Genomic DNA, 16,745 nt, shown 5'->3' on the forward strand with positions numbered 1-16,745 from the left:
AGCCTCTCTGCGCCATCTGGTGGCAACAAGAGAGAAAGGCAGGAGCCAGGAAAGTTGAATTGCCACAATGCTTTATCTCCCACCTCACCATTCAGGAGTTAGGCCACCCAGAGGCCCTAGCCAGATGTGGCTCCCAGAGAAGCCTCATCTCGCTCACCCTGCTGGACGCCCCGCCAGGGCTGGCTCCTCCCCTGCAGGGTGTAGGGAAGTGACTCAGGGCCGGACCACAGGCGCTGGGAAGTGGTGTGCTGGGGGCCCGCAGTCACTAGGGAAGGACTCAGGCTGCAGAGCTCAGCTCTCCATGCAACTAGCCAGGTCTTCCCAGGTGAGCAGTGGGGACGGCTTGTGGGCCTGGGAGGTGGGAAGAGGCAAAGGGTAGGGGGATCCAGGAGAGGGCTGAGGGAGAGCGTGAGGGACTCTTAGCTGTTCCTAGATGTGCCGAGGATCTGGGCTGGAAGGGGTGTAGAGAGAGTTGTCAGTGGAGGAATCTAAGACTCGAGAAAGGTGGTGACACACAGGGCTTGAGTAGCTAGAGCAGGATGGGACCCAGGCTTCCAGACTCCCAGTCCTGTGCTCCCTGACCCCCACCCACCCTATTCACCTTCCTTTCCTTTTTCCTTCCCCTGCACAGACTGTTTTCCTCCCTGCTGCCCACCCCAAAATTCAGACAGGACCCGTGTCCTTGACTTCAGACTCAGCCCACTGGCCCTCAGGGGTCTCAATGTCCCTTTCTGAGTTACCAGCACCCTCTGAGAGGAGAGCAGGCTGAGTACCCCCCCTCCCCGGGAAAGGGTGACAGGATAAAAATCAGGCACCCTGTCCCCCATGCTTGCTAATCCTGCAGCCTCTCCGACCTTCTGCCTCCCTCTCCCAGGGGACGCACATTTTCCACTCCGCTAGGGTCCTGGAAAGGATGAATGCAGGTCTCTGGGAAATGCCCAGGGGAAGCAGGATGACCTTCCCCTAGCCACCACGGCGATAGCATTCACAGAACCATTCACTTCTAGTGAGGCCGAGAACACAGGCCCTCTGGTCATACAGATCTGAGTTCAAATTCTGGCTTCCCCAACTTATAACTCTGTGCTGTTGCACAGCAGGCTTACCCTCCCTGGGCCCCAGTTCACCTAGAATTAAATGGATTAATAAGCTTTTAAAGCTACCACAAGGATGAATGAGACGAGAATGGCAACAAGGTGTCTGGTGCCTAGCACTCAGGAACTGCCTAGTATAAATGGAAGCCCAATAGAGGGAGGTCATACACAGACCTTCAAGAACAAGCTAGGCCAGTGGCCAGTGGCTAACACATGTAATCCTAGCTATTTAGGAGGCTGAGATTTGAGGATCAAGGTTTAAAGCCAACCCTGGCAGGAAAAGTCTATGCAACTCTATATCAAATTAACTGGCAAGATGCCAGATTGGAAGCATCACTCAAGTGGTAGAACACCACTTTCTGTGAACAAAAAAGCCAAGCAAGAATGTAAAGCCCTAGTTTCTGGAGAGAGAGAGAGAGAAAGCGCTGGTTTTCCATCCCATCTGTTAACTTGCTGTGTGATATTCCGTCAGCCTAGCTTCCTCTGTAGGCTCTGATTCCTGTTCAAAAGGGAGCTGGATTTCTTCAGCTCACCTTCTGAGTTCCATGAAGCACATTGCTCAAAGTCCCCATGACAGAAGAGGGGACCAGGCTGAAGATCACCAGGGACCTGAAAGGTGAGCATGCCTGGTACGATTGTTCCAAATTACATTGCGGAAGTGAGGGATGTGGAGCGTACCTCCAGCATGGGCCCGCAGCCTGATACCTGCTGTCTAACCTTCCTCCCGACAGCGGCCGTCTCTGCCATCCTGCAGGGCTATGGGTCCGGGCAGGGGCCAGTGACAGATGCCAGTGCTGAGCTGCACAGACTCTGCGGCTGCCTGGAGCTGCTACTGCAGGTGAGACCCTCTCCCACCTCCTCCCCCTCCCCCTCCCCCTCCACCAGCCTCTCCCTCCCCCTGGCTACCCAGAAGGCTTTTCAGTTATAGGGAAGAATATTGCTACTCTTGGCACACAGTGCACTGTCTCATCTTCTCCAGTCTGTCAGTCCTTCTTCATATCTGACCTCACTCCTAAAGGCTTGCACTGCAGCTGTGGAAGTGAAGGGGGGAGGGGCATACGCTGAGGACAGCGGCCCTGCATGCAGGTCAATGCCTGCAAGGCATAGACACCTGCAGATTGGCCTTGATGCTACTGCACTATTTCATTTAATCTTCTTTTTTTTTTTCTGTTGGTCATGGGCTTGAACTCAGGGCCTGGGTGCTGGTCCCTGAGCTTTTGCGTTCAAGGCTAGCACACTACCACTTTGGGCAACAAGCATCACTTTTTGTTTTCTGATGGTTAATTGGAGATACGTGTCTCATGGACTTCCCTACCCAAGCTGGCTTTGAACCACTATCCTCAGATCTCAGCCTCCTGAGTAGCTAGGATTACAGGCGTGAGCCACCAGCACCCAACATTTAATTCTTGTTCTTAACTCCCCTGAAGTTCTCCACAACTTCTCCATACACTCACGCACATACTTCCTATTTCATCTCTACTTCCTTTATACTGTCCTGATCTTCCTGGAGCACAGCAGGAATGCACATACCTTAGGCCCTTTGCACTTGTTCCTCCTTTTGCCTGGGTTCTATTCCCCTCAGAAATTTGTATGGCACACGTTCTCCTTTCCTTCAGAGTTGGGAGTCTTGTCTAGCCGCTCTAGTCTACGTGTTCAACGTGTGGCAGACATACAACACACAAACGCACTTGCGTTCCTCTTTCTCCCTTTCTCCACAGTCTCATCCTCACTATCCCACCCCACAGTAGGCTTTTCTTACTTATTTTGCTCATGGTCTCATTTATTTTGTTCCTGCTCCATGAGGTAAGCCTCTTTGCCCATTGCTGTGTCCCTGAGAGCTGAGAAGGAGGCCTCCATTGACACAAAGGCTCAGTAAGAGATTCTGAATCAGTGAGTATGCCTGCTAAGACTGAGAAGCGCCTTGCTCCTGATCACAACAGTCCTGGAAGAACCCGGGTCTGTGTGCAGTGCCCCACTCCTCTCCCATGGCCCACCCTGTGTGCCAGCACGCAAGGCAGATTCCAGAAGGAATCCACTAATTTTTCCTTTCTTGCATCTTCTTCGGTGCCAGTTTGACCAGAAAGAGCAGAGGAGCTTCCTGGGGCCTCGGAAGGACTACTGGGACTTCCTGTGCACTGCCCTGCAGCGGCAGCGAGGGGGCGCAGACCTGACCCGCCTGGTCTGCTCACAGGACAAGGTACACAAGCCTCATGCACACCTGGCATCGGCCCGTGGCAAGAATGGCTGGGGCCAGGGACACAGGCCAGCCACCCCCAAGGTCACTTTCTCGCCCACCCTGATCTACTGACCCCTCACCTGGTCCTCAGCTCCCAGGTGCCCCGCCCTCAGTTCTTCTCCAATCACATTCAGCGCTTCACTCCCCGGCCTGATTCTGCCCCTTCTCTTTGGTCCCCTGTACGCCCTGGCAGCTGAAGACTGCTCTGGGCAAAGGCCGAGCCTTCATCCGATGCTGCCTCGCCCGTGGACAGCTGGCTGAGTCCCTGCAGCTCTGCCTCCTGAGCCCAGAACTTTCCAGGTGTGGCTGCCAGGCTCAGCTCATGAGACGCCATCTGACCCTGCCTTTACGGTTGTTGGGGAAAGGACCCTCTCTCTCCCCTAGGATGACTGAACTTTAGGATGGACGGGGTGAGGGTTAGAAGGGAAACTAGGAAGAAAGGGCAGGGGGTTGGGGAGTGGCTTCGTTGGTAGAGCACTAGCCAATGAGTGAAAGTCCTGGAAGTATCCTGGGCCTCCTGCTCTCCACTGGGAAAGGCCCAGGTGGTGACACTAGAGGCTGATTCTTGGGGTGGGAAGGGGTGGGGGTGGGGAATGGCATCAAATGCCAAAGATGCTGATCGCTGCTACCACAGGGAATGGTACGGCCCCCGGAGCCCTCTCTTGTGCCCTGAACTCAAAGAAGACATCTTGGACTCTCTCTACACCCTCAATGGGGTGGCCTTCGACTTGGATCTGCAGCGGCCAGACCTAGATGGAGCCTGGCCCATGTTCTCAGAGTAAGTGAGGGCAACACTGGACGCCTCCTGTGCACACCTGCTCCCTTTCCCACCTCACATGCCAAGCCAGCCCCAAGGTTTCCAGCCCCCCTCCAGCCCTCCTTTCTTCTCTTCCTTTTCTCTCTTTCTCTCCTTCTTCCTCTGTGTGTGTGTGTGTGTGTGTGACTGGGATTTGAACTTAGGGCCTCATCCTTGCCAGGCAGCTCCCAACCCTGTTTTGAGTTATTTACTTTTCACAGGTCTCTCACTTTTGCCCAAAGCTAGCCTCAGACCAATATCCTCCTATGTATGGCCTCTCATGGAGCTGGGCTCACAGGCACACACCAGTACACCTGGCTGGCCTTGGGCCATGATCCTCTGGAGTAGTTGGGATTACAGGCATGGGCTACCACACGAAACTCTCCCTTCCTTCTAGCCCCCCGGATCTCCAGTGTTGCACTTCTTCAACCTTCTATTTCTTCAGCATTAATCTAGATTTCCCACAATGCTGTATAGACTATATGGGTAGGCAGTTGGGGGTGCATGGGTGGAACTGAACGGATAGTGAGATGCTAAGATGAAGTATGGGATGAATGGACAGATGGATGGATGGATGGATGGGCATGGAATGCATGCTGGTGCAGGAGTGGGAAGGCAGGAAGGGTGGTAGGATGGATGAGTGATGGGAAAGATGGATGTCCCTCTGAGGACCAAGCCATTGCTGGATAGAGATTCAGGGTCCCTCTGCCTCTTTTCCTTTCAGGTCCCGCTGCTCCAATTCCAGCCATACCCAGGGAAGAAGAGCCAGAAAGACTAAAGATTTTCCAAAAGAGGTAACTCTGTCCTACCTCCACTCTGCGTTGCCACTTGCCAATCTAGTTGGGAACCCCAAGGGTCCAGCAGTAACTGGGAAAACCCCCCTGTCCATGCCAAAGCCCTACAGGACAGAGGGAGACAGTTTGCTGGCCAGGGGACTGGGGGTATAAGAAAGAAGAGATTAGCTAGGTGCTCATGGCTCACGCCTGTAATCCTAGCTACTCAGGAGGCTGAGATCTGAGGATCATGGTTCAAAGCCAGCCAGGGAAGGAAAACCCATGAAACTCATCTCCAACAAAACACTAGAAAACCAGAAGTGGCATTGTGACTCAAGTGGTAGAAGGCTCGCCTTGAGCTGAAGAGCTGAAGGACAGCACCCAATCCCAGAGTTCAAGCCCCACAACCAACAACAACAACAACAAAAGAAGGGATTCACATTCCTAGAATGACTTGGGAGGAGAAGAACACTGGGGCCTGAGAGGAGGGGTCTTGATGGTCACTTGTGTTCAAGAAACACTAGAGCGATAACCTCTGCTGAGGCCTCTGCATTGGTCAGACCCATTGGCCTAGTTCAGGGAGTGACCAAAAAACACCAGATTGCCCAGTTCCTCCTAACACAGTTCCTAGGCAGAGTATTCGCTCCATGCCCTAGGGTAATTGTGGCTGTGGATTAGTTGACCCACATGCTGCCCAGAGAAAGGCTCCCACATGGAACCAGGTAGTCATCACCATTGTCCCTCAAGTGGCCACCCCAGGCATCAGATGGCTTGCTTACTAGGACCCTGAAGGCTACACAGAAGGCTACACCCATCTGTGGGTCCCACATCTGTGGATCCAGCCCCACCATAGACCTGCACTGAACACATCCAGACTAGTATTCTTTCTTTCTTTCTTTCTTTCTTTCTTTCTTTCTTTCTTTCTTTCTTTCTTTCTTTCTTCCTTTCTTTCTTTCACATGCGCATAGCAGCCACATGGTACTCGGTATTCTAAGCCATAGAGAGGTGATTGAAAGTATATGAAGTTGGGCTGGGAAGGTGGCTCAGTGCATACCTCAGGCCCTGGGTTCGATTCCTCAGCACCACATAAGCAAAAAGAAAAAAGCCAGAAGTGGTGCTGTCTCTCAAGTGGTAGAGCGCTAGCCTTGAGCTGAAGAGCTGAGGGACAGCGCCCAGGTCCAGAGTTCAGGCCCCACGACCGGACCCAAAAAAAAAAAGTATATGAACTATGCATATCATATAACATTTTATATGAGGAACTTGAGCATCTGTGGATTTTTGGTATCCATGAGGGTCCTGGCACACACACACACACACACACACACACACACACACACACCAGATGCCACTGTAGTGACACAGGCATGGGCCAAGAAACATGGGCACACAGGTGAACTTCCTGAGAGAAATTCTCAGCTGGAGGTCAGTCTGCTTAAGATTCCACCACATTTTGACAAACCAGGTGGTACCCCCATTTGGCAGATGGGAATGCTGACATATGAGGTAAAGTTGAAGAGAAAGGATGAAAAGGGTATGAGGAGCTGGGTGTCACTGGCTCATGCCTGTAATCCTAGCTACTTAGGAGGCTGAGATCTGAGGGTCATGGTTCAAAGCCAGCCTAGGCTGGAAAGCCAAGAGACTCTTATTTCCAACACCAGAAATCTGGAACGGTGCTATTATCAAGTGGTAGAGCACTCTCTTTGAGCCGAAGAACTCAGGGACCGCACCCAGGCCAAGTTCAAGCCCCATAACCAATAATAGCAGCAACAATAAAGGTGGGAGGAACTAAGGGGGAGAGATCGATGCTCAGACCCAGTGAAAGAAGGAATGCAAGCTGGGGCATGGAGGAAAAGGTACAGAGACCCCATTCTATCTGCTCACCAGATCAAGGCGGGGGTCTCAGATCAGTTGGGGCATTACTAATACTATTTCTGGTATGACTGATAAATGTGATTTCCAATGGGAGGCCTGGGGGTCTGAATATGTAGGAAGCCTGTTGGCGCAGAACCTGGCCTCTTCTGGTCTCAGGTACATGAGCTGGTGCTGACTGGACAGTGTTGGGCTTCTTACAGATCACATCGGGGAGCACCCAAAGAGCCAGCTGTCAGCGAGATGCACCCAGAGAAAACCTATCGCCTGCTCCTTCCAGGTCCCAGCAACACGAGCATTTTCCTTCCTTTTCGGAAAAGAAGAAAGAAGATTCCAGAAGCCTCAGGTCTTCCCAGAACACTGAGGGAAAGGAGCTTCCACTAGACCAGGAGGGAGACCCAGACCCTGGGAAATATCTGGAGAATTTGACAGCAAGTATCCAGCAACAGAGGAAAGGAGGCAAGGAGGCTCAGACGGTAACAAAGATGGAGGCTGAAGGCAAGGAGGTTCTGCTAGGTATAAAGGTTCCAAGAGCAACAGAGGAGGCTCACAGAGGAGAAGCAGGGAAGCATCCTGTCCAGGAGCTGCTGGCCTCCACACCCCAGGAAATGACAGAGGAAGCTGCATCAGAAAACAGGCAGGGGCAGGAGTCCTGTGCCCTTTGGGACCAGGGAACAGAGGGAGGTTCCACCCCAGAGAATCCAGAAGAACAAACAGGATGGACCAGTGTAGCCAGGAGGGAGGAGCACGCAGAGCTGTCCTTACAGGATGTGGTCAAGGTGAGAGACATTGAACTCCATACCTGACTATTCTCTTTCTAACCTCGCCCACAGATGGGTGTCTTCCATGAGAGCCCAGGGGCCATTCTAGTCCACACATCATCAATTTGCATTGGCCCAACCAGGATGGAAAACCGCAGGTCCCCATCTCTCTCCCTGCTGCCTCATACCAGACCCACTTCATTCATCAGAACTTCCTGCCCCACTGGTCTTCTGGGCCATCACTAGTTTCAAGCTCTGTATCCCTCCTCCTGGCAGGTCTTATTCCAATATCTAAGTGCTGCTGCTGCTGCAGATGCCACCTAGTCACTTAAAGATAGATGCTTGTCCTGGAGGCCACCCGGACCCTTACAAAGCCTGCCTTCACACTGCTCCCTAGCTGGGGTCTTCCAAGTCCTGGAGTTTGTAACCCGTCCTTCAGGGAGGAGGAAATCATAGCCCCAGGCTCATCCAGTTCCCAGTACCATCCAACCCAGGGGATGTTTATCCGGTGGGTTCCAGGGCTGGGTCTCTACCTCCTTTCTTCAGTGTCCTCTTCCCCACTTCCTCCACCAGAGCCTCAGACAGAAGCTCCAGCAGGCTGAGGAGCGGGCCCAGGGCCAGGAGCAGCTTCTGCGAGTATGGGAGGGTGAGAGGCTGGCACTCCAGGAACAGCTCAGCAGGTAACCTTGACAACATCAGCTGGGCTCAGGCTGTCCCTCAAGCCAAGCCCTGTCTTTTCAGCACCTGGGATGCTGAGGTCAGTGGATGCTGAGGTTAATGGCATACAGAGCATTGTTCCTGGTCACAAGAGGCTCCTCCTCCTCTCCCTCCTTTATAGCCCTCGGAGAGCTCCCTGCCCCCCTCTCCCCACCATGCTCCTGCAGCCTCTCAAGGCTACTCTGTCTTTTCAGTCTTTTCTGCCGCTTCTCCACCACATCCCCCCCATCCCTATCTGTCTCCCTCTTTCATTCTATACCTCCCCGTTTCCTGTTCTCTGTTACACAAGCTGTCCCTCACCCGCCTGACAACCATAACTGTAGCTGCCATTTTTGTTTTGCACTGGTACTGGAACTTGAACTCAGGGCTGAAGCGCTGTCCCTAGCAGTTTTTGCTCTACCTTTTGAGCCACAGCTTACTTCTGGTTTTCTGGTGGTGAATTGGAGATAAGAGTCTCATGGACGTTCCTGCCCAGACTGTCTTCAAACCACAATCCTCAGATCTCAGTCTCCTGAGCAGCTAGGATTACAAGCATGAGCCACCAGTGCCCAGCTTAAACAAATTTTCAAAAAAGACCTCAAACATGTCTACCATGTCACAAGGTCCACGTCGCAAGTCTCCTTGTGTCCCTCTCCCTTGGCTTCTGTGTATCACAGTCTGCCTGCCTGCCTCTGTTTCTCTCAGCATGGTGACACCTGCCTCAAGCCAGGCCAGGGTCTCCCTAGCATAGCCTGAGCCCTTGAGATTCAGTGGGCAATGATGGCCAAGTTAGGAAGAGCTTGGTAAGTCCTTAAAAGGACCAAAACTTTGACTCAGAGTAAGATGGGAGCCATGAGATTCTGAGCACAGGAGGGACATGATCTGATTTGTGTGTGTGTGTGTGTGTGTGCGTGTGCGTGCGTGTGTGCGTGTGTGTGTGTGTGCATGTGCGTGTGTGTGCATGTGCGTGTGTGTGTGTGTGTGTGTGTGTGTTATGCTGGTCCTAGAGTTTGAACTCAGGGCCTGGGCACTGTCCCTGAGATTTTTTGCTCAAGGCCAGCACTCTACTATTTGTGTTACAGTTCTGCTTCCAGCTTTTGTGGTACTTATTGGAGATAAGAGTCTCGCTGACTTTCCTGCCCAGGGTTGGCTTCGAACTATGATCCTTGGATCTCAGGCTCCTGAGTAATTAGAATTAATGGCATGAAACACTGATGTCTAGACTAAGTTCTCTTTTAACTGAAAAAGGATGTTTATATATCCTTTCAGTTCAATGGTTTTTAGTCTATTCACAGAGCTGTGTAAACATCACCACAATCAATTTTAAAGCATTTTATCAGCCCCCGAAAGAAAGCCTGCACACATTAGCAGTCACTCCCCAGTCTGCTTTGCCTGTTCAGGCTGGCATGTCTGAAAAGCACCATGGAGTTGGATTGTCAGCTACAGGGCTGGACACAGGCAGGCCAGCAATGCTGCAGCCAGGGCAGAAGAGAACAACAAAGGTGTTTGATTTGTTCTGCTGGCAATAGAGGGGGAGCAGTGGCTGCTTTCTGGTTGCGTTTTGAAGCAGAGCTCCCTAAGGGATTGGATTTGAGTCTAAGAGAAAAAGAAACATTAAGAATGACTGAGGGGGCTGGGAAGGTGGCTCAGTGGCAGAACACTTGCCTTGCATGCATGAGGCCCTGGGTTCGATTCCTCAGCACCACATAAGCAGAAAGAAAAAAAAAAGCTGGAAGTGGCGCTGTGGCTCAAGTGGTAGAGCGCTAGCCTTGAGCTGAAGAGCTGAGGGACAGCGCCCAGGCCCAGAGTTCAGGCCCCATGACTGGACCCCAAAAAAAAATTTTTTTTTTACATTCAAACTACATATCTCATAGCAGTGTGAAAATGAAATGAAACAAAGCTATAGGAGCCACACTTAGCACCTGGCATATAAGAAACTTCTGTTCCTTCTGTGTCTGCTCCTTGCTAGTACAAGGCCTTGAGTTTAAACCCTAATACAGAAAAAAAGAAAAAGAAAAAGAAAAGAAAAGAAAAGAAAAAGAATGGAATGGAAAAGTTAAAGGAAAGAAGGAAGAAATACTGGCAAGCGCCCTCTACAGGAGCTCTCAAAGTCAGGCCCTGATTTCATTTCTCTAACTGATGGCTCAGGAGCCTTAAATGCCAGACCACACAGTGTGCTGCCTGTACATGCATGCTGTGTGATGCATGTAGTGTGTGTTGTGTGTAGTGGGGGTATGCGTGGTGTGTATGGAGTGTGTATGGATGGTGTATGTGTGCAATGCCAAAGGTGTGTGATATGTGTGCCATGCATGTATGTAGTGTAGGCTGTGTGTTATATGTATGGCATGTAGGGCATATGTGTGTGGTTCATGTGTTTGTTTGTTTAACTACAGGGCACTACAGGCTCCTCCCAGCTCCCTGTGGGGCAGAGGCTTTGCCTAGCTGGGTCCTACCTGTTAACTTCTTCCCCTGGGAACCAAGTCTCCCTCTGTGCCCAGGTATCAGGGAGAGAATGCGCGGCTGCAGGTGGAGCTGGAACAGAAGCAACGGGAGGCTGAGAGGAGGGACGCCATGTATGAAGAGGAGCTCAGAGGGCAGCGGGACCTGGTCCAGACCATGAAGAAGAGAGTTCTGGAATTGATTCAGTAAGGATGGGGACAGTAGGACCTCAGTGATGAGGAGGAGGTGGTAAGGGAGATGAAAATCCCACCTCACTCACAATGCCCACTGAAATCAATTCTAGATCTTTCATCTATTCTAACTCATTTCCTTCTTGCAGCCACACCTTGCTGTTACCCCCATTTTACAGATAAGAGAACAGAGGGGCAGAGGGATGACTTGGTCACAGAGGACACCCGCCATATAAACTGCAGAATCCTCTGACAATGGCATGAACCCCAACCCTTCCGGCTCTCCTCCACTCACACCTCTCATGGGGTTAGGAGGGATGGGAACTCCCAGCAGAGGACTTGAGAGGAAGAGAGGGAAAACATGGGAAAACCCACCTGTCCACTGGGCTTCCTTAGGCCCTGAGCCTGTGGGCCTGCCCTGGACCACCTGCCCTCAGTGTCAGAGTCTGGACTTAGGCTCAGTTCCAGTCACTAAATAATGTAAGGAAAGACCTTCTTCAAGTTATTAATATCCATTGGTGAGAAGGAAGGAGATATAAAAAGTTAACTACCAGCCAGGTGCTGGTGGCTCATGCCTGTAATCCTAGCTACTCAGGAGGCTGAGCCAACCTGGGAAGATTCTTACCTCCAGTTAACTATCAAAAAAGCCGGAAGTGGAGCTGTGGCTCAAGTGGTAGAGTGCTAGTCTTGAGCACAAAAACTTAGCACTTAGGCCCTGAGTTCAAGCCCTAGGACCAGCACCAAAAAAAAAAGAAGTTAACTACTTCACAAAATAATTTAAACTAACAATAAAAGACATACCCGTGTGATTGTTAAGGAAAAACAGAAGATTAAATAGAAAGTATAGCAAAAAAAAAAATTCTATACCCTCAAAGATTAAGGTGAAGGTTAGCCTTAGTAGCAAGGTCAGAGTTGTCCAAATCTTATTTCCCATTCAAAGAAAATGTGCTAGCTCATCTGGAGAGCTAACTGTTCTTCCTGTACTAAAGAAAAGGCCCTCATGGGTGCTTGCCTAGCATGCATGAAGCCCTGGGTTTGATTCCTCAGTACCACATTCACAGAAAAAGCTGGAAGTGGGCTGAGAAGGTGGCTCAGTGGTAGAGTGCTTGCCTCGCATGTATGAGGCCCTGGGTTCGATTCCTCAGCACCACATAAGCAGAAAAAGCTGGAAGTGGCACTGTGGCTCCAGTGGTAGAGTGCTAGCCTTGAGCAAAAGAAGCTCAGGGACAGTGCCAGGCCCTGAGTTCAAGCCCCAGGACTGGCGAAGGAAGGAAGGAAGGGAGGGAGGGAGGGAGAGAAGAAGGGAGGGAGAGAGGGAGGGAGGGAGGGAGGGAAGGGCCTCAGGTAGGAGCCCCAGGCTATCGATACAATGTCCCTAGCAGAAGCTTTATGGAAGATAGTGACCCTAAGTGGGGGGAAATTTTGTATAAATAAGGCACCGACATGGGCACTGACTCAAGTCAAGACAGTGGACTGACTATACACCATCTATTCTTCATCTGAGCTCTCACTAAATGATTGTAAAAGAGTAAAATTTACAGCAGATTTTAAAAACAAGGTCTAGGAGTTCCCCCATAGATGAAAGCTTTCAGCTCTTTTCCCAGAGCTAGAAAATGGATGGATTGAAGTAGAGGTGTAGCCCAAGTGGCCAGCCTTGAACGGAAAAGCCAAGTAAGAGCATAAGGCCCTGGATAGATAAGGGGATATCATATGAAGCCCAGGTTAGGCCTCCATGACCCAGAGATCCCAGGACACAATGGGGAAGGAGATCAGAAATAAAGGAATTAGCAAGAGGACTCTACATCCCTGCCTCTCGGCCTGCAGAATATCCCACCAGGCCCTGTCTCTCAGGCAAATTAAGAAAGTTTAGAAGTCCTAAGAAAAAAGCTAATTTTCCCTGGCACCAGGGGATCTGGTATGCCAGGTTGCTCCTTGCCTTGTACACTCAAAAGCAAAGCAATTGTGACGAAGGTTCAGCCCCCTGGCCACATAAGGTCCTTAAAATCATTTAGTAAATGGTAGGATAGACAAGTAGTCTTCTCATGGGCTACCCATGGGCCATCTGCCTGGATTGATAATTTTGTATGGCCTGGAAATAATGTTTAAAAAAAATTTCCGAATGGCTTCTGTCCACCCCCCTCAAAAGGAAAAGATTCTCCATCCCTGTTCTAAAGGAAAGGCACTTGTCAACAATCCCTGTCCACTGCTCAGAGCTCCCCGCAGCTACACCTGCCTCTTACACATGAAATGGCAACCAAGGATCCCAGATATTTGCGAAGAGTCTAGAACATAAAGGGGAGAGATGGGGAGAAACAAAGCCAACAATAACAAATACATCTCTTATAAACCAAGGTAAAAAGATGAGAAACCATTCTGAATGTTTTAAAACTACACATGATTGCTAGCCAGATGGGGTAGCACACATTTGTAATCCTAGCACTTGGGAGGCAGAGACAGCAGGATCTTGAGTTCAAGGCCAGCAAAGGCTGCTTAGTGAGACATAGTCTCAGAAGAAATATATGATTGCTGGGTTGGCATGTCAGGGGAGGGGTGCTGGTGAAAGGATTTGAATTCAGAACCTTAGGCTCTTGCTTAGCTTTTTCACTCAAGCCTGAGGCTCTACCACTTGAGCTTTTAGTGGTTAATCAGAGATAGGAATCTCATGGATTTATCTGCAGGAGCTGGCTTTGAACCTGGATCCTCAGATCACAGCCTCCTGAAGAGTTAAGATTGCAGGTGTAAACCATGAGTGCCTGGCAGATTACTGGATTATTTTTAATTCACTGAAAAGATTGGAAGAGACAGATGGAACAGTCTCTCAGAAAGGAGACTAAAATGCACAGAGAGATGGAACTCATGAGAGAGAGAGAGAGAGAAAGAGAGAGAGGGAGAGAGAGAGAGGCATAACGGCAGACATTCCCCCAAAAAAGGAGAGAATAAAATCAAGGAGATTATCAAAAATAGGACAGAATTTCCAGATGGAAATAGATGGGCATAGATTCTCAGACTTAAAAGATTCTACTAAATGAGTCAGGCATTGATGGCTCACCCCTGTAATCATAGCTAGTCAGAAGAATTAAGGTTCAAAACTAGCCTGGGCAGAAAAGTCCATTAGACTCTTATCTCCAATTAACTAGAAAAAAGAAAACAAAAAAGCTGGAAGCAGAGCTGTCGCTCAACTACTAGACTGCCATCTTTCAGCAGAGAAAGCAAAGTGAGAATAAGAGATCCTGAGTACTGGTACAAAAATAAAAAAAATTAAAAAGAAACAATATAATGAATGAAAAACAAAAACTTGAATATAGCATTGTAAAATTTCAGTAAAACCAAGACAAAGAGAATACTTTCAAATGATCCAGAGGCAAACACAAATAATCTATAAAAGAACTGAACACATGTCAAGAGTCCATGATGTAACTTTTTATTTTCAAGTTCTGAAAAAGATTGACCTTTTTTTTTCTTTTTGTCAGTTGTGGGGCCTGAACTCTGTTCCTGGGTGCTGTCCCTCAGCTTTTCAGCTCAAGTTAGCGCTCTACCATTTGAGCCAAAGCACCACTTTCAGCTTTTTCTGCTTATGTGGTGCTGAGAATTCAAACCTAGGGCCTCATGCACGCAAGGCAAGCACTCTACCACTGAGCCACCTTCCCAGCCCCACCAGAAAGATTGACTTTTGCCCCCAGAATTCTGTGCCCATTCGAACTATGAAGTAAGGGAGGTGATGGAGGAAAAAGACACTTATCAGACAGACAAGTCTCCTAAAACTTACCTCCCACACTGTCTTTTTCAAGAAGTTAGTTGAGGATGTGCTCCAGAGAAACAAGGAAGTAAACCAAGAAAGGAGAAGATGTGGAATCGAGGAAACAATAGTTCTTCCTAGGAGAGGAAAAGAGGGAATTCCCAAGTTGTCATGTGGGCAGCAAGCCCAGGGAGTGGTCAGTCCAGATTGTAACAGAGGTATCTGGGGCCTAAAACGGAGTTAGCTGGGGAGAAGGAAAATCAAGAGAATACCCATTAGGAATTTGGAGGAAATTAATATGTTAAAGGCAGTTAATTTGAAGAATAAAATTAGGGACCTCCAGGAAAACAAAGCTTTTCAAGAAGAGATTATGAAACACAACAATCTTCTTTGGGAAGATTCTTCCTTCCTCTCAGTGGATTTATAGCCCCATTTTCAGTTCCTCTATTGGTTGCCACTGTCATTTTACAGAATCTACTCATCTATTTCATATTCTATTAATTATGGGCAATAATCTATGATGCTCATTCTGTAATGTAATGTTGCCAGCATCCTTTCCTTTGAGCTCTACTTTTCCTCACCTTCAATTCCTGAAGCATCCAATATAGCACACACACACACACACACACACACACACACTTCCACTGGTTTTCTTTTTTTTATGCCAATCCTGGGCTTGAACTCAGGGCCTGGGTGCGGTGCCTGAGCTTCTTTTGCTCAAGGCTAGATGTTAGAAGTCTCGACCCGATAAAGTACACCACACATGTCTGAGAAGGGAGGAAAAAATTAACGCAAGGGAAATTGACAGGCTGACTCCATCAAGTCCTAGAGCAGCAGATACCGTTAAGATGGGGAGGATAGTTATAGGGGAGCAGACTTGCAAGAATGTGGGAGTGGAAAACTACGTGGTGAGGACAGAAGGCAAGTTTTGGGAGCAGGAGGCGGTGTTAACAGTAGTGGCCAGGCCAGGCCCGGTCAGGGTCAGGGTGACCCTGAGATACAAGCAGCAAGGCAGAACTTGGGCTGTCGGAATGTCAGCCCACACAGAATGACTTCACCCCAGCCAACACTAGCACTCTACCACTTGAGCCACAGTGCCATTTCTGACTTTTTCTGTTTATATGGTACTGAGGAATTGAACCAAGGGCTCCATGCATGCTAGGCAAGCACTCTACCACTAAGCCACATTCTCAGCACTCCATTGGTTTTATTCTTTGTGGTGGTGGATATTGAACCCAGGACCTGGTACTTGTTAAATAAGAGCTGTACCACTAAGTTACACCACAGCCACTTGTTTTTTGTCAGTGTTAAGATCGACCTAAAGACAAAGCATGGAGGATAATTAGAATTGGAGACACAAAACATGAATATTACTACCTTAACAATACCAACTATGGAAGAGTTCAGTGGTCATGGAAATGATCAGTATTTATGCTGTATAATGTACCAGCTACTCATCACATGTTGAGATTGAGCACTTCAAATATGGAGCTGAAAAAGAAGCTCAGGACAGTGTCTAGGCCCTGAGTTCAAGCCCCAGGACTAGCAAAAAGAAAAAGAAAAGGAATATGGAGCTGAGCAGGACACTGGTAGCTCATGCCTTTAATACTAAGTACTCAGGAAGCTGAGGGTTCAAGCCAGCCTTGGCACATAAATCCAAGAGATGCTGGTGGCTCATACCTGCAATCATAGCTACTCAGGAGGCTAAGAGCTGAGGATTGTGGTTTGAAGCCAGCCTGGGCAGGAAAGTCCATGAGATTTTTATTTCCAATTAACCAAGAAGCCAAAAGTAGAGCTGAAGTTCAAGTGGTAGAACACCAGTCTTAACAGAAATAGTTAAGTAACAGTTCTTAGACCTGAGTTCGAGCCCCAATACACACACACACACACACACACACACCACACACACACACTCACAAATCCAAGAAACTCCTTTCCAGTTAAACAACAAAAAGCTGGAAGTGTGACCTAAGTGATAAAGCACCATCCCTGAGCAAAAAAAAAGTGATGAAAAAAAATGTGAGGCCCTGAGTTCAAGCCCCAATGCTGGCAAAGAAAAGGGGGCGAATGAAGGAAGGGAGAGAAGGAAGGAAGGAAGGAAGGAAGGAAGGAAGGAAGGAAGGAAGGAAGGAAGGAAGGAAGGAAGGAAGGAAGGAA

General features: G+C 49.2%; 1 protein-coding gene across 1 annotated transcript in view; it reads left to right on the forward strand.

The window, feature by feature from the left end:
* The first annotated feature begins 1,661 nt into the window (after positions 1-1,661).
* The window catches only part of Rufy4 (RUN and FYVE domain containing 4), a 20,048-nt gene continuing 4,964 nt past the window's right edge, over positions 1,662-16,745 (forward strand). Inside the window, exons 1-9 of the mRNA XM_013018116.1 lie at positions 1,662-1,707; positions 1,823-1,929; positions 3,163-3,288; positions 3,521-3,627; positions 3,962-4,105; positions 4,848-4,917; positions 6,969-7,544; positions 8,100-8,206; positions 10,721-10,867. Of these exons, the coding sequence (XP_012873570.1) occupies positions 1,662-1,707; positions 1,823-1,929; positions 3,163-3,288; positions 3,521-3,627; positions 3,962-4,105; positions 4,848-4,917; positions 6,969-7,544; positions 8,100-8,206; positions 10,721-10,867 (1,430 nt within the window). The remainder of the gene's footprint in view (positions 1,708-1,822; positions 1,930-3,162; positions 3,289-3,520; positions 3,628-3,961; positions 4,106-4,847; positions 4,918-6,968; positions 7,545-8,099; positions 8,207-10,720; positions 10,868-16,745) is intronic.

This window comes from Dipodomys ordii, unplaced genomic scaffold, assembly GCF_000151885.1.
Source record: "Dipodomys ordii isolate 6190 unplaced genomic scaffold, Dord_2.0 Scaffold1, whole genome shotgun sequence".
NCBI classification, from domain to species: domain Eukaryota; kingdom Metazoa; phylum Chordata; class Mammalia; order Rodentia; family Heteromyidae; genus Dipodomys; species Dipodomys ordii.